The 26,580-nt window shown below is 41.5% G+C and overlaps 3 protein-coding genes across 4 annotated transcripts in view; 2 read left to right on the top strand and 1 right to left on the bottom strand.

The window, feature by feature from the left end:
- Positions 1 to 26,580, bottom strand: part of PRKG1 (protein kinase cGMP-dependent 1) — a 1,061,913-nt gene that overhangs the window by 426,299 nt on the left and 609,034 nt on the right. The gene's annotated exons all lie outside the window — the stretch shown is intronic.
- Positions 7,236 to 11,276, top strand: CSTF2T (cleavage stimulation factor subunit 2 tau variant). The gene has a single exon (XM_036336762.1). The coding sequence runs from the start codon at positions 7,501 to 7,503 to the stop codon at positions 9,484 to 9,486; it is 1,986 nt and encodes a 661-aa protein (XP_036192655.1). The 5' UTR covers positions 7,236 to 7,500; the 3' UTR covers positions 9,487 to 11,276.
- On the top strand, positions 13,135 to 14,347 carry LOC118670012 (acyl-CoA-binding protein-like). Its single transcript, XM_036336763.1, has one exon. It carries the CDS (start codon positions 13,822 to 13,824, stop codon positions 14,083 to 14,085), a length of 264 nt encoding a protein of 87 aa, XP_036192656.1. The 5' UTR covers positions 13,135 to 13,821; the 3' UTR covers positions 14,086 to 14,347.

The raw sequence follows: 26,580 nt of genomic DNA, 5'->3' as shown, positions 1-26,580 counted from the left end.
TAATACAGGTAATATTATTCTCATTTAAATGATGCAAAAATGGAAGCACAGAGATTTGTCCAAGGCTACCCAGTTACTTGAGCTAGACAGCCAAGCCAAGTCTCTCTAAAATTAAAGTCTGTTCTTAACTCCTTGACTCCACTGTCTTTCAGAGTTCTGGGAGCATAGTTTGGAAGGGAAAGTCTGATTATCTAAATCCCACTACAAGCTAGGCCAGTAAGTAGGCACCTGACCCTAGTGGAGTCCCTTGTCTTCCTTGGGCCTCATCCCCCTCCATCCCCATCTATTTTTAAAAATGAGGTTGAACTCTGTCTTTCCAGAGAGAACATTTGCTTCTGTCCAGTCTCTAGTCCTGAAATGGCATATTCCTGGTAGTTCCAAATTCATGAAATCTTCCTCTTGCCAATAAAAGCCATTCTTCTCATGTATAAGTAAAGGAAATTACTATTTATTTCTCAGTATGTTGTTTCCTATTAAATACATTTTTTAAATTGTGGGGGGAAAAAATGTCATGAAACGACCTAATTTGGGATTTGAGAAATGTGGGCTCTTTCATTTTATGAAAAACACATTCATTACCTATCTAACTGGGTGCTTTTTAAACATTCTTATTTGATATTTAACTATAGCCCTGTAAATTGAAAAAAGTAACATTTTTTTCCCAATTGCTGCAGTCTTTACATCGTATAGTCGATCTGTTGTCACAGTACTGACTGTGATGTCAGAATTGCAATTAGTTACACTCAATCAGGCAAAAGGCCAAGGGGGATTGTGCCCAGGCCCCATTAACCTGTGATTAAGGCACTCATTGTGAAATGAGAAGTTTAAAATCAAAAGACCTGACCTTAGGCTGTAGCTCTGCTACTTCCTGGCTATGTATCCTTGGGAAACTAACGGAATAATGTAAGAGCTTGAGTTCTTTGAGTCAAATCATGTGTGTTAACATCTTGTCTCTGCCAGTTAAAATGGGCACACTGTTTAACAGCTTTGTGCCTCTGTATTTCTTTAGCTATAAATTCAGATACTATGGCTGCCTATCTCAGAAGGGTTGTTGAAAGTATTAAACAAAACCATGTACTTTATAAAGCATTTATGAGAGGGCCAGCTCTGTATTAAGTGCTCAGAGTTGTTATGAATAGTATCTGTATTTTGAGTGAGTCCATTGTTAGGTAAAGTTTTAGGTAACTGTTCTCTAAGTTTCCACATGTTTAAAAATAGTATAGAAAGGTAGGCACCCTACAGAATTGTTGTCAAGACCAGATGAGGGAACCCAAAGGAAAGTGTTTTGTAAGCTGACGGCATTAAATTACCATTTGGTAACTATGTAATCTGGAATGAGATGATCTTGCATTAATTTAAAAAATATTTACTGAATATTTGTAATATACAAGGCACTGGGCTAAGCAATATGAAAAATAGAAATGAGATATGGGCTCTATGCTTAAGTGATACCACAAGAACATTGGTACCTCTAGTACAAGCGAAAAGATAATCACTGCTCTGCTGTAAAAGAAAAAATGTCTGAGGTTAGCACTGAAAGACAAAAGAATTTATACATTGGAGGGGCGGGGGGAGATGAGAAAAGAAAGAGACAAAAGAAAAAATTACCAACAACAACAAAAAATAGTATGAGTAAAAGCTAGGCGGTTGAAAAGCACAAATCATGTATGAAACATAACAAATGAGTGGCACAATCTAGCCAAAGGAGAATAAGAGAACGTGTGAGTAATAAGAATGAGGCCATGTTATAGATGTTAAATGTAGAAAGACCAACTGCCATAATTTAGATAAAATTAAAATAAACTAGATTTGTGCACCGGTGGGGTCCCTCGGCCTGGCCTGCAGGGATTGGGCCAAAATTGGCTCTCTTTGACATCCCCCAAGGGGTTCCGAATTGTGAGAGGGTGCAGGCCAGGCCAAGAGACCCCACCGGTGCACGATCGGGGCCAGGGAGGGGCCACAGGAGGGCTCCAGGGCGTGTCCAGCCCATCTCCCCATGTACTGATTAGCTGGACCACAGCAGCAAGCTAACCTACTGGTCAGAGCGCCTTCCCCCTGGAGGTCAGTGCACATCATAGCTACCGGTTGAACGGTCGCTTACGCTTTTATATATATTAGATTAAAAAGAATAGTCCAAGTGTAACAGGTATCATTGCAAAGAACTATCTAAGATTACTATTCTTAGACCTCTGCCATTATTATTCTCGGTCCATGTTTCAGAAAGATAGAAGAAAGTCTGCTGACTCTCAGATCAAACTTAGATTCATGAATCTGATCTTTAAGACCTTGTTGTAATTTGCCCCAAAGACTATCTTTGATCGCCACTATTCACCAACTCTCTATTGGTTTCCTCTGAGAGTATTAAAAACATCAGTTTTCAATTTCAAGTCTTGGCTATTTCTAGCTCTTGGCTTATTCTCCCCATCTTCTGTTACTGCACATCTGATTATAACCCATCCCTTTAATCCCAACCTCATCAGGAAGATGTTCCTGGTGATTAGACGTTACCACTCTTCTCTGTCTCTAATATTGCATATCTATTTTATCAAATAGTAACATGGAACAAGTCTCACTGACCTAGGAATAAAATGACAAGGGTTCTGGCAGCAGGTCCCTATTCTGAATTGGGACATGTTCTTTAATGCCACAGATTTCCTCTTGGGTAAAATGAAGGGTTTGTGAATTAGCTACCTCCTAAGTCGCTTCCCATCATGGATTCAATATATAATGAGTACCCACCCTTGCTAAGCTTTGTCCTAGATGCTGAAGATATGATGGTGAAGAAGACAAATGATTATCTTCCTTTAGTTCAGTGGTTCTTGAACTTTAGCCTGTATCAGAATCACCTGGGGGCTTGTTGAAAGAAATTTCAGGAAGCACATGCACACACTTGCACACACACATCACTCCCACCACCCAAGAGTTTCTGATGCAGTAGGCTTGAAGTCAGGCACCAAAGTTTGCATTTCTAAGATGTTTCTATATGATGCTCATAATGTTGGTCCAGGAGCTACACTTAAAGAACCTATGTTTTAGTGCAATGTCTGTCTTTTTCCCTGTTGTATTGCTAGAAACTAGAATAAATATTTACGGAATCAAAGAACAAATATAAGGCACTTTGTTCATTAACAAAGAGGACTCCAGCTCCTTCCTTGAATGATGCTATAGTTTAGAAAATCACAATTCTAGTAAAAGCTAGAGGAGTTACTCTCATTAAAAGGTACAGATAAGGAATGGTTTATATCTAAAGGAAACGAACTTCCAATCTAGAGAAAGGAGGAGGGAGATTAAGGAGAACTTTGTGGAGGAGTGGATTTTGACCTATCCCTTGAAGGTCGAATACACTTATTTCAAAAATGCCTGAAATAGCTAAAAATATTTTTAGTACCTATCTTTAGAACCTATCCATTAATCTATGGTAATTTTTTAAATTGATTTTAGAGAGAGGGAGAGAGGAGAGAGATGGAGAGAGAGAAACATCAATGTGAGAAAGAAATATCTATAGGCCATCTCCTGCATGTGCCCCAACTGGGGATTGACCACCCTCCCCCCCACCCCCCAACCTGGATATGTGCTCTGACCAGGAATGAAACTTGCCACTCTCTGGCGTACTCGATGATGCTCCAATGAGCAACACCAGCCAGGGCTGGTGAATAATGTTTTAATGCCCACAAAGCCTATAGAATCTTTACATTCTGATGTAAGACTTGATATGTGGAAATATTTGCTATCATATTTTGGCCAAGTCGGGTCAGAAAGTTAGGTGATTTAGTTGCATAATGCTATTCTTGGTTGAAAACAAGGATACATTGAGTTAGAAATGAGACCTGAAACAATTTCAGGGTAGGAGTTTAAGAATCATTTTGAAAAATGGAGGCCTGCCAGTTTAGTTTCTGTAAGTGATTACTTTGAAGGACAGCTCCCATTTGGCCATATGCCCTGTTGTATTTGTTTAAAAATCACTCTTAGCACAGTTGATATTTTGATTTATTGAAAGAATTGATCCCTGAATGTGTAAGATGTCATGTGCATTTTTCTTCAGAGTGTATGTCATGCTATAAATATTTAAAGTTAAAACATTATGGGAACAAAGAAAGTCATAAAAAAAAGGAATTTCTTCCAGGTTAGATCTATGCTGGTAACAGAAATGTACATTGGTTTCTAAAAGTGCTTGGTAATTCTTGGCCACTCAGTTCATTATAAGTAACAATTTATGTGTCCTGAGCATTGAGCTATGTGCTGGGTCACACTGGTCCTCTATGAATGGAGTCATATCAAACCATTCTTCCGGTTTGAAAGAGAACACGGAAGACCTATGACCAAGAGCACAATCTTATAGTCATGCTTCTCCCTGCCTGTATGTTCCCAGAGCTCCTCAACTACCCTGTTTACCCATCGTTTAAGCCCAGGATATCTTCAATGTGGGGTCAGCAAGTACTAGTGGTATTAGGTCAGCATTAAAGTAGCAATGAATTTTTTGTTAATCTTCACCTGGGAATATTTTTTCCATTGAGATTTAGAGAGAGTGGAAGGGAGTCAGGGAGGTGTGGCGGGGGGGGGGGGGGGGGGGGAAGTAACATCGATGTGAGATAGACACATTGATTGGTTGCCTCCTGCACACACCCCGACCAGGCCTGGGGAAGAAGCCTGCAACTCAGGTATATGTGCCCTTGACCAGGAATCAAACACATGACCCTTTAGTGTGAGGGCTGACCCTCTAACCACGGAACACACTGACCAGCACTAAAAAGTATTATAGTTTTTTAAGACCACTAATATCTCATACTTTTTAACAGAGAGTACTAAATTTAGGTTGGCCTGATACACATGAAAAAAAAAAAAATCAAACACTTCAAGTCCTTCTGTTTAGATCAATGATTCTTAAAGTGGGGTCCCCAGACCAATGGCATCAGCATCTCTTGTGAACTTGTTAGGAAAGCAAATTCTCCATTCTCACCTCAGAAATACTGAGTCAGAACCAGGCAGGAGAGGGGAAGAGACCCAGCAATCTGCTTAAGCCATGGCTCCAGGTGGTTCTGATGCCTGCTCCAGTGTGAGTCCCCCTGGGATATAAATAGCAGCAGCAAGTGAAGAAACTGCCAGAGAAGCAGTGCAATCTTTTAAAATCTTTTTAATTTATTCCAATAGCCTATTACCGTCCTCATAGTTACTACATTTAACATACACACAATTACACACATAATCGATGTCTAAGTTGTCGACAGAATGTGTGTAAAAAAGCCATGGCTACTCTCTAAAGAGATAGTATGGGAATAAGACAAATAGACTTGTGTTTAGTTTTCCCAAATTATATTTTTCTTAACTCCCTTCACCCCTGCTCCACATCCAATGAAAGAATCAGGGGGAAAAACACTGATAGCAGTCACTATTCTATTTCTTTTGATGGAGCGGGAAGATTTTATTAGGTGATAAACACTTTTATCACTTGCAGATATCACTTATCATGAATAAATAGCTATGCCCAAGTCTGTTTTAAAGAAAAATTAAAACATTTAAAGGTAAATGAAGGCTTTGCCTTATTTGTAGCTAAACCTTCATTTTCATTTCAGATCTATACATTAAACTGTATATGATATACACCTATGATACATAACACAGTTTTTGATGAAATTTAAAGTTTCATAATTCCTTCAAAAGGCATATGTGGGCCCTGCCGTTGTGGCTCAGTGGTGAGGGTCGATCTATGAACCCGGAGGTCACGGTTTGATTCCAGGTCAGGGCACATCCCCAGGTTGTGGGCTCGATCCTTAGTGTGGGGAGCGCAGGAGGCAGCCAGTCAATGATTCTCTCTCATCATTGATGTTTCTATCTCTCCCTTTCCCTTCCTCTCTGAAATCAATCTTTTAAAAAAGGCATAATTGGAATAAAATGATTCCCTGTTTAGGAATTAAGTCTTAGGCTTTGGGGCAGTGCAGTTCATAGACGTATAACTCACATATGTAATTTAAATTTTCCTAATGAACCACATTTTAAAAACTGAAATAAGTGATATTAATGTTAAATCGTATTTTGTTTAACCTTACATATTAAAATATCCCTTCAACATGTAAACAATATAAAGTTAATGAGATTTTACATCTCAAAATATTCTCTTCAAAATATTGCTTGTGTTTTACATATATAGCACATCTCAATTAGAATGTTAAATTTTAACTGGATGTACTTGATTTTTATTTAGATGAAATGTAACTTATCATTGCAAAAGTAGATACTATACCTAAGTTGTTTCAAACATACTAAAAAAAATTCCAGTGGCCTAACTATGTTTTGGTTTTGATGTTTACATTAATAATAAATAAATAAAATTAAAAGTTCAAATTTCTCAAACTAGCCATATTGGAAGTAATCAAATAGCTACAGGTGGCTAGTGGCTACCGTAAGGGGCAGCGCAGCTTCGGAGCTATAATAAACCATACCTGTGTAGAAATTTTGGCTTTGCCATTTACTGGCTGCTCAGCAAATTACCTAGCCCTCTACAAGCTTCAGTTTTGTTAAATGGGGGTGGGGAAAACACACACAAATATACACAATTTCTGCCATCAAAACTCGCAACAGACTGAAATAACTACAGTTTGCTCTTCGCTTCATAGTAGAGGTGAAATTATTGCATCAGTTTATAACAATCAGAACCAATATAAACGCCTACAATATACTAGTAAGAATTGCTCAATTTAATTCATACTCTGCAGCTGCAGCCATAAACGTTATTTATTATTCATCATTAATATTATTATCGGTTAAAGAAAAAAATAATATTATGAATAGCTCAACTGCAGCCTGCATGCACATAGAAAAACTTGCAAGGGCCGACCACCGAGACACAGCGGTCAGCGGCGGGAGCGGATGGGGGCGGGGATGAAGCCGCGCACACTTTCGGCTTGTGTTTCTGGGAAGCTATTTTCCAAAAATATTTTCCTATTCCTTTTGTAGTTTAAGGAGCAAATCCGAAATGTGCTCAGAAACGATTACACTTTCACGTAGCTGACAAGCAGAAACGGCTCTACGGAAACACTTGTTATCAGAATAAAGAAAAGGCAGCCCTACGCTTTCGGTCGGCGGTTTCCCGCGCGGGCGAACGGAAGCCGACGGGCCCTTGACGTCAGGGCGGGGGCGGTGTCTCTTGTTGCCATGGTGAAGCCTCTGCGGCCATCTTTACTGTGGTTAGTGCGCACCAAGCTTTTCCTGGCGAGGAGCGGTGCCGCGCCGGGAGTCTACGCAGTAAGAGACGAGAAAGGAATCGTGCGTCTAGGACTCTAGGTCGTAAGTCGCTGGCAGAGCCGCGTAGACGCAGGGACAGAAAGCATCAGGTGGTTTAGAGGAACGTGCAAGTGCCGATTCTGCGGGCGGGCGGAACGACTTCGGCGCCCTGGTGAGGTTTCTACCCGGAATTAGAGCCGCTTCCGTTGCTCAGCGGAAGTGTGGGGCGGAGAAGGACGACTCGCCGGGATCCCGCTCGCCGCTGTGTGCACGGCCGGAATCATGTCGAGTTTGTCGGTGAGAGACCCGGCCATGGATCGGTCGCTGCGTTCCGTGTTCGTGGGGAACATCCCGTATGAGGCCACTGAGGAGCAGTTGAAGGACATTTTCTCGGAGGTGGGTTCCGTTGTCAGTTTCCGGCTCGTGTACGATAGAGAGACGGGGAAACCCAAGGGTTATGGCTTCTGCGAGTACCAAGACCAGGAGACCGCGCTTAGTGCCATGCGGAACCTGAATGGGCGGGAGTTCAGCGGCCGGGCGCTGCGGGTGGACAATGCGGCCAGTGAAAAGAACAAGGAGGAGTTGAAGAGCTTGGGGCCTGCGGCCCCCATCATTGACTCCCCCTATGGGGACCCTATCGACCCGGAGGACGCCCCTGAGTCAATTACCCGAGCAGTCGCTAGTCTCCCCCCGGAGCAGATGTTTGAGCTGATGAAGCAGATGAAGCTCTGTGTCCAAAACAGCCACCAGGAAGCGCGAAACATGCTGCTTCAGAACCCGCAACTGGCTTATGCGCTGTTGCAGGCGCAAGTGGTGATGAGAATCATGGACCCAGAGATTGCTCTGAAAATTCTGCATCGCAAGATACACGTTACACCGCTGATCCCAGGCAAATCTCAGCCTGTGTCTGGTCCTGTCGCTGGTCCTGTCGCTGGCCCCGTCGCTGGCCCCGTCTCTGGCCCTGTCTCTGGCCCTGGCCCTGGCCCTGGGCTCTGCCCAGGACCTAATGTGTTGCTGAACCAGCAAAACCCTCCAGCTCCTCAGCCCCAGCATTTGGCTAGAAGACCTGTGAAAGACATCCCTCCTCTGATGCAGACCCCTATCCAGGGTGGAATTCCGGCCCCGGGGCCCATGCCAGCTGCAGTTCCTGGACCTGGTTCTTTAACTCCTGGTGGAGCTCTGCAGCCCCAAGTTGGAATGCCAGTGGTTGGTCCTGTGCCTTTGGAGCGGGGACAGATGCAGATGTCGGATCCTAGAGCTCCTATGCCACGTGGACCCATGACTGCTGGTGGACTACCTCCTCGAGGGCTGTTGGGAGATGCGCCAAATGACCCGCGTGGAGGGACTTTGCTTTCAGTCACTCACACTGGAGAAGTGGAGCCCAGGGGCTATCTTGGGCCACCTCATCAGGGCCCCCCCATGCACCATGCCCCTGGTCATGACGGCCGTGGCCCTTCCTCACATGAGATGAGGGGAGGGCCAATCACGGATCCTAGAATGCTAATTGGAGAGCCCAGAGGACCGATGATAGATCAAAGGGTTCTGCCTCTGGATGGTAGAGGTAGTAGAGACTCTCGAGGGATGGAGACCCGAGCCATGGAAACTGAGGTCTTGGAGGCACGAGTGATGGAGAGAAGAGGAATGGAGACCTGTGCAATGGAAGCCAGGGGCATGGAGGGAAGAGGAATGGAGATACGGGGCCCTGGCCCCAGTTCAAGAGGCCCTATGACCAGTGGAATCCAGGGTCCTGGTCCCATTAATATGGGGGCTGGTGGTCCACAGGGACCCAGGCAGGTCCCAAGCATTTCAGGGGTGGGAAATCCTGGAGCTGGCATGCAAGGAGCAGGCATGCAAGGACCAGGTATGCAGGGAGCAGGCATGCAAGGACCAGGTATGCAGGGAGCAGGTATGCAGGGACCAGGTATGCAGGGAGCAGGTATGCAGGGAGCAGGCATGCAGGGAGCAGGTATGCAGGGAGCAGGCATGCAGGGAGCAAGCATGCAGGGAGCAAGCATGCAGGGAGGAGGCATGCAAGGGGCAGGCATGCAGGGAACAGGCGTACAGGGGGCAAGCAAGCAAAGTGGAGGCCAGTCTAGCAGTTTTAGTCCTGGGCAGAGCCAAGTAACTCCACAGGATCAAGAAAAGGCAGCTTTGATCATGCAGGTTCTTCAACTGACTGCAGATCAAATTGCCATGCTGCCTCCTGAGCAAAGGCAGAGTATCCTGATTTTAAAGGAACAAATCCAGAAGTCTACTGGAGGTTCTTGAAATACTTCATAGTAATCCCAGAAAGTTTTTTTTTCCTTTTTCTTTTTTCTTTTTAGCATGGAGAATGGGTGCAAAAAGCTGACTACTGCATCCCCCAGTTGAATGATTAGGGCAGAACCTAATCTCTTTTGTTGTTCTTGTCTTTTTTTTTTTTTTTTTTTTTTTTCCTGTTTTCCTTTTTATTTTTAATCGGGAGGGGGAAGAATGGGTCTGTTCACTTTAATTCACTGTAACTATACAAAAATAACTCTGAAAGGGATACTATACCAAATAAGATTACAAATAATATGCAGCAATACTAAAAGTGTGTACAATATGTTAACTTCTTTTAAAAACAATATTAAATAAAGCAATGTGAAATCTTTACAGAAGACGAAAAGATAACCTGTTAAAAAGATAATTTACCAAGATAGTTTAAGAATTTTGGTTGTATAAGAAAACAAGTTTACCTCCAAAATGTAAGATCCATTTTTTGGTAAATCAGAATACAAAAACCTATTTTAGGGGCAATAGAAAGTTGTGTTAAGTTAAGCATTCTTTCAGTGTTTTGGAATTATTTAGAAATGTTAGAATTAACAGGATAAATCTAAACTTGTGGTATTGGGATTGTTTTTTTCTAAAGCTGTGCTACCTGAATATCAAAGAATGCATCTGGTGTGATGTTTCATTTATCTCATCTTTCAGGGGCCAGTGATATTCTGGCCTGGCTTGAAAATGATACTTTACTGGGACAGTTCTAGGATTAACCAGTTTACTTAACTCTCCTGTGACAAGACTCAGTATCTCTCTCCATACCTTCCTATGTCTCAGTAACCATTGGGCCCTAAATCTAAATCTGAGTTATTCTCTCACATCCTTCCCTAAAATCAGTGTCTAGGGACCAGTTTATCTGAGTGAATTATAGACCACATTGGGCTTTTCATAAATGGTAAAGGGCTTCCTTCATGCAGTAAAACTCTGCTTCTAGCTTTTATATGCAGATGCTTCCATCTGGTCAACCAGAAACAGGAATTAAAAATCTTAGTCTCAGCAATATTTAACATACCTTTTAGTTTTCTTATATCAAAATCTATTTGTGTATCACCATCTTATCAAAATAATCCAATCCCAGGTAGGTAGATAAAATCTTGTAGCCTGAATTCTCTGCTTAGTGGTTATTAATCATTGCTTTTTATAAGGCATAAAGCCACTTAGTTCTAGTATAGGTACCACTGAGACATAGTTAAAAATCAGTAGAAAGGTGAAGCTTATCACATTTCCTTCAGAGCTACTACCTAATTTATTTTGAAGCCTTGAGAATGTGGACATAAAAGTATAGCATCGACTACTAGTGAACAGAAGTATAAACACCCAAATAACCAGGTGTTCTTAACTCTGGAGAAAAACCAACAAAAACTAATACTAGTTACAGAGGGGGAAATGTCATTTAATACAAGGAGAGAACTGAGACTTGGAATTGAATTATTTTTCCTTTGCAAGGTGTATACATCTTAAATGGGTATAAAGTTTTCATCCATATGCTGTTTCCACTTACCCATTTTTTACTGTTGTTTATACTGTTACTTTTCCTGTGTATCCTATATGCTCCCCCTAGATTGAAGGGGATAACTCTACATGTGATAGTTCTGTACACTAATTCACAGAGTTGGCTTGATCACTTTGAAATTATAGTTCCTTTAAAGCTTTCTTTGAAGGACTAAATGAAAACCATTAAATGTTATGTTCTTTGTTGCAATAAAATGTCTGCATTGTTGAATGAAGACTTAATAAAAAGAATGCACAATACCTGACGTTTATTTCTAATGACTGCATTGTTCAAGTGGTCTATTGAGAGATCCGCAGGGCCTGAACACTTTTTTTTTCTCTTAATGAAAAAGAACTAAAATTGTAGGAATGAATGGGAATCCCTCTCTTAGATTTATTATCTATATTGTTCCACAACTGAAATAAATTCTGTGGTTGGTATCAGTAGCAACATCTTGGTGGATACTCAGACATTAGATTTTCCTTTTATTTATGTTCCCCACAGAGAACTCTTCCTTGTATCCCAGGATCACCTTATGGGTATCTTCATTACTGACAGCACTTTCATATTGCAATGCACTATGTTAAATTTTACTTTCTACCCCCCATTGCCACTTCTAATAGACCGGGAACTCTGAATGTACACTGTCATTTATTTCTGTAGCAAAAATCACAGGTGAGAACGAAGGACAAAACATTGTATCAGAGTCTTGGGGGGGAAAAAACTCCATTAAGAGCACATAAATTTTCCCAAAAAGGGGAAAAAGGGATTTAGATTGCACACAGACCAAATGAACTATAACCACTATTTGCATTAGAAAATAAGCCAGAAATAGATAATAGAAGCAATCTTCTTTACTTTGGTAAACCTAATAGGTTCTTCCTAATTCACTGCCTGGTTGTCCCCAGTATTAATGAATAGAGCCTTAATTCATTTTGATAGTGAAAAATACAAGCAGTGTGTGTCTGCTACTATTAGTTTTACTACATAATGGTTAGAACCCCTGGCATCCTGCATTTCCCAAATTTGGATAGACTGCAAATGAAATCACAAATTCCTAATAACAATAGTTGAACATAGTGGATGAAACACTGATTTGCAAGTGCCTATTGAGCAGTATATGTTTCTTGGGAATAGGGAATTATCAGATTAATCATCTAGTACTTCCCCTCTTTTATTAGTAACATCAAAATGTGTTTTAATGTCTGCTGATATCTTTGGCTCAGGACTACTTATTTTGGGGTATTTAGTGAGATAAAAAGCAATGTGAATCTCAGGTGAAGGCTGGCAAATTCAAGTGAGATCATATGTGACTTTTCAACTATACTTGTCAGAATTCTAATTGCAGAAAAGAAAAAAAGCCCTTAATCACAGCTTGCAAAGCTTTTGTTTTTCCACGCTGTGATGGGACATTAACTAAGCACATGGAACCTAATTTCCTATGGGGTGTCAGGCCTTTTTCTTAGATCTGATGAGGTCTACAGATAATTATGTGCAACAACCTACTGTGGCAGAGAAACAGAACTATCAGTTACGTCTCAGTCTTCTCACAAAAAGAATATGTCAGCCTCTCAGTGCTTTACATTGTCAGCTAATCTCTAGACAGACTTCTGGTTGGAGCTTTGCTTTTCTCATCAGTCCCTTGTCAAGAATGCTCAATAGTCAATCCCTGCTGGCTTGGCTCAGTGAATAGTGTCGGCCTGCGGACTGAAGGGTCCCGGGTTCGATTCTGGTCAAGGGCCCATGCCTGGCTTGTGGGCTCTATCTCCAGTAGGGGGTGTGCAGGAGGCAGCCAATCAATGATTCTCTCTCATCATTGATGTTTCTATCTCTCCCTTCCTCTCTGAAATCAATAAAAATAAATAAAAAAGAATCCTCATTAGTCAAGAATGATTTATTTTAAGGAAATTATTTCTTTTTTTTTTTTAAATGTATTTTATTGATGTTTTACAGAGAGGAAGGGAGATAGAGAGTTAGAAACATCGATGAGAGAGAAATACCGATCAGCTGCCTCCTGCACATCTCCTACTGGGGATGTGCCCGCAACCAAGGTACATGCCCTTGACCGGAATCGAACCTGGGACCTTTCAGTCCGCAGGCCGACGCTCTATCCACTGAGCCAAACCAGTTTCGGTGGAAATTATTTCTATTAAATAGAAAAATTTAATATTAAACGGTATATTAGACAACATGCTAGTATATTTCATATATATTTCTTTTTTTAGGAGTAACTTGCTTTTGTATTCTTTTTAAAAATTTATCTTTATTGTTTAAAGTATTACAGATATCCCCCTCTTTTTCCCCATTGATCCCCTCCACCCCACTTCTGTCCCCTTGGTCATGGTCAAAGAAGGTTCACTGTGGACCTAGAAGTGCATGCTGAGGCCCCAGGGGAAACAAATCTCTACCTATCTGAAGTAAATAAAGGAGACAGACCCTCTATTAGAAACCATATGGAAAAATGAGAAAACAAACAAAAATCCTGTTCCTTCACAGATAATTTAATGAACATTAGGCTTAGTGGGAAACCTAACAGAAAACACCATAGTTGACATTTCTGTTGTTTGGGGAAATCACCTGAGTTTGCAGTTAGTCTATATGTGTGAACTTTTTTTTTTTCAGGGGTGGAGAGGAAGCTATGTCAAATTGATTATAAGTAATACATTTATACTCATTACACATTATCTCACGTCAAAAATTGTTTCAGCCAAGCTGTAAAAATTACCTCAGAAAACCTGAATTGTTTTGGCTACTTCTTCCTGCTCATCCCTGCCTCCGTGAGCTCCTTGCAAGTAACCAACCCCATCGCCATGTCTCAGGCTGAGTTTGACAAAGCTGCTGAGGAAGTTAAGCACCTCCAGAGCAAGCCAGCAGACGATGAGATGCTGTTCATCTACAGCCGCTACAAACAAGCAACTGTGGGTGACATAGATAAAGAACAGCCCGGGATGATGGACCTCAAAGGCAGGGCCAAGTGGGATGCATGGAATGCGCTGAAAGGAACTGCCAGGGAAGATGCCATGGAAGCTTATATCAGCAAAGTAGAAGAACTAAAGCAAAAATACGGAATCTAGGGACTGGATTTGGCTGCCAGCCACACTTTTCATCTAAATTGGTAATCATGCCTTGTTTCTCTAATACCATGGATGAAGTGAAATAATGAAATTAACCCTCTTCCTGAACACTGTCCAGGATATGGCTCTAAGAGATTAAGGAGCTGAAATAAATGGTTACTCGCCTTGCTGAGTAGTTTTTATCTATAGATCAATTAAAAAAAAAAAACTTGCTTAATTAGAATATTTTGTGAAGCGGAAATGAGATGATTTATAGAATCAATGATTGATAGGGATTTTGTTGCCACTGTTTTCAGATAAACTGCATTAGTTACTTTAAGAAACAAAAGCAAACCTTAATTGTTTTCCAATCCACAAATCTTATCATCATCTTGCTAAAATATATTACTATCCAGTCAAGAATGTTACTGACTTCATACTGGGGTACTATACTTCCCTTTGTAAATGTCTCTATCCATGATCCTGAAATATTTCCTAGATAACCTCACACATCTTATCATTTAGTAGACAAACAGCAGAACTCCCCAAACCATCTACTTAGCATAATGCTTCCTTGAGAAGTAAATCCTCAATAGAATTCTGCTGCTAAATATTTTTTTAACCTTACCTTATCTAAATATCCCTATACTCCAAAAAGAAGGAACTGGTATAACAGGAACAGTTAACAGTATCTGCCCAGCATTTGTTCTGTTATTTTCAGTAGATTTATTGGAAATGGTAAAAAACTCTATAACTGCAATTTCTGCCTTAAAACTTTGTATTTGAACCTGATCCTAATTAAGGGTACAGATTAACCAAATCAACATTTGTAAATTAAGCAAAATAGGATTTTCTTCCCATTAGAAAAAATTTTAGTGATTAAACGTTTCTAGCAAACAATTTGTATCCAATCAAGGCCTTTCAAATGGTGATGTTAATGCCTCATTGTGAGGCTGTGAAGGTGACTTTAGAACATGGGAACCTCTCGTTGTCACGTGTATTCAGACGCTTGTATTATAGTTCTTAATTTGGGTCTTTGTTTGTATAGAGGGGAAACAAAACTTGCTTAATTAGAATATTTTGTGAAGTGGAAATGAGATGTTTTATAGAATCATTGATTGATAGGGATTTTGTTGCCACTGTTTTCAGATAAACTCAATTTAGCAATTTCCTCTCTAGCAAGTGCTTCTGCTGGGATATGCAAAATAGTTGAGTCTTGAACAGTAATAGTCTTGGTTTGAAAAGGGTCCTAAAACTGCCCCTCCTGAGGAATAGAGCTGGATAATCTTGGGAAGTGGAGAAAAGAGGCTTTTCTTCATCTCCTGTCTGAACTCTTTCACCCAGCCTTGCTCTCAAGGAGAGGGAAGATAGATGAGCTGGCCAGTGACACAGCCAGAGCCAGCCAGGGCAGGGTTGTGGAACTGACATCCTATCAGGGCCAACACTGCTGAAGTTTTGCAAATGATCAGAGCTGGAAAGTGGTGGTTGTGCACAAATGTACTCTTCACGGGGAGAGAGGAAAAAAAAGGGGGGAGGGGGGAGACAGCTTAAATTTTTTTTTCTCACTAAGTCCCCCAAAACCACAGACCTGACCCATGTACATGATCATGGCTGCCAACTCAAGCAAGTAGCACTCTCTCCTGCTCATCTTCAGTCACCCAGTGTGTCTTTTGGGTCTTACCTGCCATACCACTAAAGCCTTTTGTTTTGATAAGGAAAAGGGTGGGGGGGGGGACCACTTGCATTGATATAGACATAAATTATAATTGTTTAAAACATTTTTACTCTAAAAGGCATTTTTATTTACACAGTGACCAAATGTTTTGAATTGCTGGAAGATGCCTATCATAGTGTGCCAGAAGCCAGTCCATCCTTGATGCTTGACACAGTCGCTGCAGGGAAGAAACATCTGCACAGCATATGTTTCAAGGGACCTGGGGTATATGGCATACTGTTCTTAATATGTTTGCTCCCCTTCTTAGTGCTGTGTTTTAACCAAGGTCACCTCTCTGAGAAAGGTTGTTTCCCCAGGTGGGGATTTTCCCCTGGAGTTAGGCATTAACAGGACTAAGGAAGGGAATAAAACCCCTTAACTAAGTGCCAGGCGGGTAATTAATCACTTTAACTATGAACAATCATGCTTAAGCTACATAATCTTTACTTAGGATAATCTCCTTCAGTTACTTCCTTGTAGCTTAACAGAACAATAGAGTAGTGACCTTGGAATGGAGATAATAAATGCCCTAACCTTTGGAATAGAATGGATAGGATTAAAATCAACTGGTATAAATACAGATGTAACAGGAGAAAAAAAAAACCAGAACCTGGCGGGAGAACCTCGCTATGCTGATCAACTGAACGCTGTCTCCGTGTCATTTCTTTTTCGCCGACTCTGTCCACACCTTTGGAAATCCCTGGACCTGATGGGGTTGGACCCCAACAATAGTGGAATTTCTGACATTAGCCACAAGCCTAGGGATCTGGGAGATACCTGCTTTTGAGAGAGGGCAGTGGTAGCAAGGATATTTCCAGTGCTCCAGAACTAATACAGTTTCAAAGATAAGGTCTGTGCACTCTTCTGAAAGGCTGGGTCACAGTTAACATGTAAAAAGCATTTATCAAGAACCTACTGAATGCCAGGTACTTGACATACATCATCTTGAATTTCACTGAAGTCTGAAAGCGGTATGAAGAAATATGCTCATAGAAGTTAACTAGTCTGCCCTGAGCCACCTAGCTTGTAGGATGTAGAAGCACCATCAAATCTGTTTGTCTGACTCCCAAGCCCTTACTCTCCCCATTATATCATTCTGCTTTAAGAAGGAGACAGTAGAACAGTTCCACACTGAGGACTGGATGTAAAGGGACATCAGGCTTCATTTCCACTGAATGAGGAAGTTCATCACAGGTCTATAGAGAGGTGATGTGTAGGCAACAGTGAAAGATGTATAAAATCAATCTTTTGTCCTTAAAATTTTCTTTTTCTTCCATGAACCAACTAAATGGAGGATATAGTAGACTAGAGAGAAAAAGACAACACACTTAAATGGAAATATTTATATGGAATAACAATAGATTATAAGAATTCTATAGGATCCTCACCCTGGCAAATGTGGCTCAGTGACTTGGAGCCTCATCCTGTACACCAAAAGGTGGAGGGTTTAATTCCCCATCAGAGCACATAGATTTTGGGTCCCATCCCCGGTACAGGTAGGGGTGCATTTTGGAGGCAACAGATTGGTCCTTCTCTTTTTCTCTCTCTCTCTCAAATCAATTTTTAAAAAATCTATAAAACTAAATATGTTGTTCTGTATAATTCTGGTTAACAGCTAATTTAAATGATCATGTGACCTATTTTTCCTGCGACCTATTTTTGCATTTATATTAATACTAGAGGCCCGGTGCACAAAAATTTGTGCACTCGCGGGGGGGGGGGGCGGGGGGCGTCCCTCAGCCCGGCATGTGCCCTCTTGCAGTCTGGGACCCCTCGGGAGATAACGACCTGCTGGCTTAGGCCTGCTCCCGGGTGACAGAGGGCAGGCCCAATCCCCAGGTGCAGCCCCTGGTCGGGCTCAGAGCAGGGCCGATTGGGGAGTTAAGGCGCTGCCCCCTGTCATGCACAGAGCAAGGCGGATCGGGAGGTTGCGATGCCACCTTCAGTCACGCTCAGGGTAGGGCCGATTGGGGGTTTGGGGCACTGCCCGCTGTCACTCTCAAGGCAGGGTCGATGGGGAGGTTGCGGTGCCACACCCTGTCACGCACAGAGTAGGGCCAATCGGGGTTGGTGCGCTGCCCTGTCACGCACAGAGCAGGGCCAATCAGGGGGTTGGGGCGCCGCCCTCTATCACCCACAGAGCAGGGCCGATCAGGGGGTTGGGGCGCCGCCACTGTCACACTCAGGGCAGGGCCAATGGGGAGGTTATGGTTCTACCCCATCACACACAGAGCAGGGCCCGTGGGGGGGTGGGGTAGGGGTGGTTGGGGCGCTGCACCCTGTCACACACAGAGCCGCAGGGCGATCAGGGGGTTGGGGAGCTCCCCCCTATCAGGCACAGAGCAGGGCTGATCAGGGGGTTGGGGTGCCTTCCCCTGTCACGAACAGAGCAGGGCGGATAGGGAGGTTGTGGCCCCGCCCCCTGTCACACACAGAGCTGCAGGGTGATCAGGGGTTTTGGGCGCTGCCCCCTGTCACACTCATCCTGGTGCCAGGAGGCCTCTCGGCTCCGCTGATCCCGGTACTGGGAGGCCTCGCGGCTCCACTGATCCCGGTGCTGGGAGGCATATTACCCTTTTACTATATACGATAGAGGCCTGGTGCACAGGTGGGGGCTGGCTGGTTTGCCCTGAAGGGTGTCCTGGATCAGGGTGGGGGTCCCCACTGGGGTGCCTGGCCAGACTGGGTGAGGGGATGATGGCTGTTTGCAGCTGGTCACACACCCTTCAGGGTGGGGGTCCCCACTGGGGTGCCTGGCCAGTCTGGGTGAGGGGCTGAGGGCTGTTTTCAGGCTGGCGGGTGACTGAAGCTCCCAACCGCTCCTTTTTTGCTTTTTTTTTTTTTTTTATTCTGGGCCAGCTTTAGCTCTGGCTCCAGCTCTGTGGCCTCTGCTGCTGAAAGCAGGTATCTGGTTTGTTTGTGTTCTATAATCAAAACACTGCTGAGCCAAACCAGCTAGGGCTATAATCAAAACACTGTATCAACTCCAGCTCTGAGATCCTGGCTGGCTGAGAGCAGGTTTCTGGGGGTTTGTTTAGCTTCTATATTTGTAACAATGTTTCAAACTGCAGGCTCAGAGGCCGGCAAGGCAGGCGGGGAACGTTGGAGTCTTCTGTCACTGAAGCAAGCAAGGCTCATGCTAGCTTCAAGCTGCCTGGCTGCCGGCCGCCATCTTGGTTGGCAGTTAATTTGCATATCTTGCTGATTAACCAATGGGAAGGGTAGCAGACGTATGCTAATTACCATGATTCTCTTTTATTAGATAGGATATAATATATATATTATAAAATTTAGCCATTTTAAGTATATGATTCAGTGTTTTTTTTTTAGCATACTCAGAGTTGTGCACCGTTAATACAACCTAAATTTAGAACATATTCATCACCCACAAAAGAAACCCTGTACTCATTAGCATTTACTCCCCACTCTCTTCCCTCCCCATTTGGCCCTAGGCAACCACTGATCTGCTTTCTGTCCCTATAGATATTATGGATATTCCATATAAGGTGAATAATACAATATTTGTGTGTGTGTGTGAATAGCTTCTTTCACTTAGCATGTTTTTTACGATTCATATACTGCAGTATTTTATTCCTCTGTATTGCCAAATAATATTACATTGTATGGATATAGAACTTTATCCATTCACTAGTTGATGGATATTTGTATTATTTCACTTTTTGGCTATTATGAATGGTGCTATTAACATCTGTGTGCCAGATTTTGTGTGCCTTTATGTTTCATTTCTCTTGGAGAGGAATTGCATATGATAACTATGTTTACCTTTAGAAGAACTATTTCCCAAAGTGACTGCACCATTTCACGTTCCCATAACAATGAATGAGGGTCCAGTTTCTCCATATCTTTGTCAATTTCTTGTTAACTTCTTCTTGATTATATCCACGTGTGTGTGTGTGTGTGTGTATGTGAACTGGTATCTCTTTGTGCTTTTGATTTGAATTTCCTTGGTGGCTGATGCTATGCAGCATCTTTGGCATTTTGTATATCTTCTTTGAAGAAATGTCTGTTCCCTGTGATCTACTTATTGTAAATAACATGGTTTGTGAATTCAAAGTTTCTAAGCAGATAATCAGATGACAAAGTCTCTAAAACATGGAAGACATTTGTTCTTTTGTGATATAAGAACTGACCTGAAGTAGGAGGAGTCGATTGCAGTCATAGAAGTGAGGGTTTTCAAATATATTCTAATACCCTTTAGAAATAGAAGGTAATACTTTTCATGATATATATATATATATATATATATATATATATATATATATATATATATATTATATATAATCAGTGGGGTTCAGGACACTATTCCCCTTGGCATACTGAATACTTTAAGCTGAAGAAGTTTGGGGGAAATAAAATAGCAGAAGCGGGAAGGTCACTCTTGACTGTCTCCTGCCAATCTCCCCTGAAACAGAAAGGAACATTCTTATCTCTGAAGGTAAAGGAATGCCCCAAAGAATCTTGGTAAACAGATCTTGCTAAGTTTTCCCAGTTCACTACAATTACCCTGCACTCCTTAACCTATGATGCTCCTCCCCCATTGTGCCCTCTTCATCAAACAGAATAGAAGTACTCAGGCCTGTTTCCTCAGGTCTTCCTTTCCTTGTGAAGGCTCCTGTGTGGTGCAAAACTTACATGAAATAAATTTGGTTATGCCTCCTTCCCATTAATCTGTCTCTGTCAGTTTAATTTTCAGACTCAGCCAGGGAGCCTAGGAGAGCCCAGGAAAACTGTTTTCTCCCCTGCGCTCTGAAGACATTGGTTGAACCTGAAGGGAAAAGAGGGTGCTTCTCCCGGGGAGAAAGGCAGTGTTGTAATAAAGAGCTCAGTCTGCCAGTGTTCAAATTCTGACTCTAGTAGTACTACCGGTGGGACCCATTTCTAGGTGTCACTTTCACAATCTGTACACTGAGCCAACTATCTCCTAGGGCAGTGATGGCGAACCTTTTGAGCTCGGCGTGTCAGCATTTTGAAAAACCCTAACTTAACTCTGGTGCCGTGTCACATATAGACATTTTTTGATATTTGCAACCATAGTAAAACAAAGATGTATATTTTTGATATTTATTTTATATATTTAAAATCCATTTAACAAAGAAAAATCAACCAAAAAAATGAGTTCGCATGTCACCTCTGACACGCGTGTCATAGGTTCGCCATCACTGTCCCAGGGTAAGGGACAGCATTGTTTGATAAAGCACTTTGCACCACGTTGATACATAGTAAGCTCTCGATATGTGATATGTACTAGATATTGCTATTATTCCTGAAAAAATAAAGCTGTGGCCCTCGCTGGTTTGGCTCAGTAGATAGAGTGTCAGTCTGCGGACTGAAGGGTCCCAGGTTTGATTCCGGCCAAGGACACATGGCCGGGTTGCAGGTTTGATCCCCAGTAGGGGGCATGCAGGAAGTAGCTGATCAAGGGTTCTCTCTCACCATTGATGTTTCTATCTCTCTCTCCCTCTTCCTTCCTCTCTAAAATCAATAAAATAAAATAAAAATAAAGTAAAACTGTGGAAATAGAAGCCATAAGAGCAATATGATTACATGAGCCAGCTGTTTATTGCTCTGTGCACGCTGAAAGCAAGACATAGAGGATGATTAGAATCTGCTCAGCTACGAGGACCTGCACCTCATAGGAAAGAAAGAACCTCCAAGAGAAGTCAGTGACCAGAGAAGGAGGCGTTTTAAGATAGAATCTGTAAAGAGAGCATAGATTTAGGCAGGGAAAGAAAACTGCCACCCCTCTCCTGTACCTTATATATCCTTATGTAGTAAAGCTGCATTTTGTACAAGAAGAAATATAATACAAAGTTCACAATGGTGAAGGCAATCTTCTGTTGGAAAAAACTCTCTAACGGCCGATTCTGTTTGACCCAAGAGACTGCAAACTCCCTGAATCCTCTGAAATGGAATCAAAGTTTTATCTAGCTTGAACTTTTCTGGCTTGTATATTTCAATTCCTGAGGGCTTTATCTAGTACAATAGAGGACAGATTTTCAAAACGTGTTTCCTTTTATCTAAAGCAAACTTTAATAACCACACAAAAAAGACTTGTGCGATTTGTTGTGATGTTATATATAGGACCCATGGTATCTTAAATGTTTGTTTTATGAAATATTCATGCACAGCTTAGCCTTTCATGCTTTCAAAGATGCTGCACGCCAAGCTAGAGTACCAACTAAAAGTTTCAGAATAAATGCACCAAAATATGATTTAATTAATCTTCATCTAGTATTTTGTGTTTTACACCTGTCTAGTGTTTCTGAGTCTGACTTAAGAAAATTACTACAATACTGAATTACATTAAAATTTAAAGTTACAGAATTTTTTGGGTGGGGGGCGTGGAATGCAAGCTTTATTCAGGAACTCAATGAGTAGCATTTTTAAAATGTTTTTATTGATTTCAGAGAGAGGAAGGGATAGAGAGATAGAAGCATCAATGAGGAGAGAAAATCAATTGGCTGCCTACCAAGGATCAAGTTGGCAACCCAGGCATGTCCCTGATCGGGACATACCATGACCTCCTGGTTCATAGGTCGATGCTCAACCACTGAACCATACGAGCCAGGCAATGAGTATCATTTTTTTACATTCACTTGATATTAATTTAGCTAACACTTTTTGGTTTTTATAAAGAGATTTCTGTAAGACTATTCATCATGTTTTGGAGAGTATTTACTTATAACTACTGTATTTCTGTTCAAAATTTTACTTATAAAATATAAAAGCAAAATGGGCAATTTTCCATTTTATAAGCCGGTTACTACAAAATTGGTTTAAATAGAATATTCTATATCCATACTTTCAATATGGCAGCCACTAACTGCATGTGGCTATTGAAAACAAATTGTGGCTAAATTTTAAGATCTATTCACTTTTATTTAATTAATTGATTAGCTGCCATATGTGGCTAGTGGCTAATATATTGGGTAGCACATAGAGGATAGAAGTTATTTTATGGCTGGATGTCACTTGAGGTCCTGGTTCAAAATCATAGGTGAATCAACTGACTAGTTATTTCCATCACTAATTTGCAGTATTAACAGAATCATTAAAACTCCCAGTCCAGTGCTAGTGCCCATGTACTTAAAGAAATGTACCATTTCATTTTTAATAGATTCTTGTATAATATGTAGTACTCAGAAGACAAGAAATACAAGTGTAACTAGCTCATTGTATTCATTTATTCTTTTAGTGAGCGCTTATCTAATGCCCACCACGTGGCAGACAATAACGATTCAGAGCAACTGGAAAGGACCCTGCCACCATTAACTGCTCATTTGTTCAGTGTCTACTTCATCCCAGGTATTCTGAGCATTGCTTTGCTCTGGAGGAGGGTAGACAGTCCAGAAAGGAGAACCCCCAATAGGAGGCAGTGCAGAGTACTCCAGCATTGTTGTGCTGTAGCAGCTCAAGTAAAGCATCTGAATCTGTAAGCGATTAGAGGGGTTTTCTGGAACAGAACTTGGTTTTGAAGACCAAGAGGAGTTAGTGAAGAGCCATTCTGGGCAGAGGATTTGTATGAGCCGAGACCTTGGAATGAACCTGCAACCCAGGAAAATGCCCTAGCATAGTATTCTCACAGAGCTAAGAAAATTGTTTGGTTTGGTGAGGAGGGGAGTATGAAGTAGTAGGAGATAAGGTAGGGCCTAGATTCTCAGTGCTTTGAGAGATATGTTTAAGAATTTGATCTTTGTGCTGAAAGATTTAGGGATAAACTCAAGAGCTTTAGGGAGGGAAGTGGAAAAAAAGGAAATACATTTGAGAAAAATTTTTCAAAAAGAGACCAATTATGTTAAAAAAAATTACAGGAATCCAGGTGGAAAATACCTTGGAGGCTCAAAATAATTCGCAAGTGAGATCTTCATGAGAACTAATAGAGAATGGCTTTTGTTTGTTTGTTTTATTGATTGATTGATTTTTTTTTTTTGAGAGAGAGAGAGATATCAATTTGTTGTTCCACTTATGTATGCATTCATTGCTTGCTTCTTGTAGTGCCCTGATCAAGGATTGAACCCACAACCCTGACATAGCGGGATGACAGTTTAACCAACTGAGCTACCCAGCCAGGGCTTGTTTTTATGAGAGTCAGACATTTAGCAATGCTAGCCAGTAGGAAAAAGACAAGAAAAGATAAAGACAAAATCGATAGGTCACTGCTTAGGCACTCTGCCTGTAAAACAGGGCCTCGTGCAGAGACTACTGCCTCAGAACTGCACATAAAATACACTTACAACTTAATAAGATAGATTTTCACAGATATACAGCAACAAAACACTTTTTTGTTTTTTGTTAATCCTCTCCTGAAGATTTTTTTTTCCATTGGTTTTTAGAGAGAGTGAAGGAGGGAGGGAGAAATATCAATGTGAGAGATAGACAGATTGGTTGCCTCCCACACATTCCTCAACCAGGACTAGGGATTGAACCTGTGACTCTTTGGTCTGTGGGCCGTCATTCTAACCACTGAGAGAACTGGCCAGGGAAGAAGAAAGACATTTGTAAGAAACAATAGTTGAATATGAGGGAAGACTAAAATCTAAATAGCAGTAACCTTATCTTCAGCATTGTATTTCCAAAATCTAGAGTAATAGTTGGCCCAGTACCACGTGCTCAATAAATACTTGTTAATATTCATAAATACCGATAAATGAATGTATTATAAAAATCAGGCCGAAGAATTAGGAGAATATTTAGATTACTAGTTCACCACACTCATCCCACAAATCATGAGTACATTTTATTCTAAGACAATGACCGTGGTCAGCCTGCAGCTCCTGAGCAGTGTGAAACATCTCATCTAGTCACTGTATCGGACCTGACCATACTAGACACACCTGGATCCATTTTCTGGAGCTCTAAGGCTCTTGTGTCTGCTGCTTGAATAAGCTGCCTCCAAACAAGACATTTATCCATTATATGGCCTCTTTTCTGGTGAATGTGAAACAAATACAATCCATGAAACCCTTTTCTTATGCAATGTCACCTCTTCCTAGAAAACAATGCAATCTGTGTAACAACCTGGGCCTCATCCCCAGAGATCCAGATTCTAGGAGATTTAGGATGGAGATGGTGGTGGTGGTGGTGTGTCCTAAGAGTTTTTCCACTTCGATTGATTTAATCTATTTTTTAAAAATATATATTTTATTGATTTTTTAGAGAGAGGAAGAGAGTTAGAAACATCGATGAGAGAGAAACATTGATCAGCTGCCTTCTGCACACTCCCTACTGGGGATGTGCCCGCAACTAAGGTACATGCCCTTGACTGGAATCGAACCTGGGACCCTTCAGTCCACAGGCTTACGCTCTATCCACTGAGCCAAACCGGTTGGGGCTTAATCTATTATTTTAAAATTTCTAATCCCAGCCACATTTGACAATTCAAAATGTGTGACTGCCACACATGTAATTATTCCCTCAAGTGAACAGTGAAATGTACATATAATCTACTTGCTTTTGCCAGAAGCCTTCCCAGGCCCTCCCTATCAGTGGCTTCTCATGCCAGTTGCTGGCAGAGCATCAGAAGGTCAAGATCAGCGTGTGAAGCTGGCTGCATAGGTGTTGCCCTTTATATTCGCTAGGTTGTTCTTAAGCCAAATTTGAGAACATGCTGAGAAAGCAAGACCCATTTCTTCATGAATGCACTCAGCTCTTTGTTTTCGAATGAGTATCTTAGCAAATTGTTATAGCTAACTGTGCCAACAGTGAGCACAAAAGCCCTCTCCTTGATCTTTAATTCTCTCTACTTTCTTCTTTAGTCAACTCACAAGAAAGGCCATAACATTTGCCCAGACCTTATGATGCAAGATGAAAAAAAAAAAAATCTCATACCAGAGAGTTTGATCATGATACAGAAATATGGGCTATTCTTTGTCCTTTGCTCACCTACAGTCCTGCCCAATTTCCTCTTTTTCCAATTGGCAAGTTAGGGCTTTATTAAATATATATTTAACATACACATAAATATTGAGGTCATTTTCCTAGGCTGTTATCAAAAGCTAGCGACTCTCTGAGAATAAATAGATGACGAGATCCCGGGTTCTGCCCCAATGACTGGCATTATCTATGGACACTGCAGCAACTGAGTCTAATTACAGGCGGGGTGGGGACTTCTGCAAGCAGAAAGAAGTACAGTTCCTGCCATATATATGAGTCTAAGCTGCTGGTTTCTCAGAGCCACTGGTGAGTGTATTGATTAAGATACAAAATCCTCAGAATTCTGTTGTGGCACACTGGTTCCTGAAAATGCACTCTACCCTTCTAAAAATAAAAATAAAAATAAAAATAAAAAATGCCAAAACCTTTACACACTGCATTTGTAAAGAAGGGGCAGTTGAATAATATATTCTTCCCCAAAGCACTTCCACTTAAAAATCTAAAAAACGTCTTGAGAGCTATAACCAGCAGGAATACCTGCAAATATTCATCAAATAAATAAAATGCACAATAATGTGCATAACAACCAGCAACCCAGATGCCTAGCAACAGTAGGGTAGATTCATCATGGTGTATTCATTTAATGCAGCGGTTCTCAACCTGTGGGTCTCGACCCCCTTGGCGATCGAATGACCCTTTCACAGGGGTCGCCTAAGACCAACCTGCATATCAGATATTTACATTATGATTCATAGCAGTAGCAACATTACAGTTATGAAGTAGCAACAAAAATAATGTTATGCTTGGGTCACAACATGGGGAACTGTATTTAAAGGGCCAGAAGGTTGAGAACCACTGATTTAATGGAATTGTAGACAGCAGTAGCAGTGAAAGAAATACAACCGGGT

The sequence above is a fragment of the Myotis myotis genome, unplaced genomic scaffold (assembly GCF_014108235.1).
Source record: "Myotis myotis isolate mMyoMyo1 unplaced genomic scaffold, mMyoMyo1.p scaffold_m19_p_15, whole genome shotgun sequence".
Lineage (NCBI taxonomy): Eukaryota > Metazoa > Chordata > Mammalia > Chiroptera > Vespertilionidae > Myotis > Myotis myotis.
Note: the sequence above shows the minus strand (reverse complement) of the source record. Positions and strands in the feature narration are given on the sequence as shown.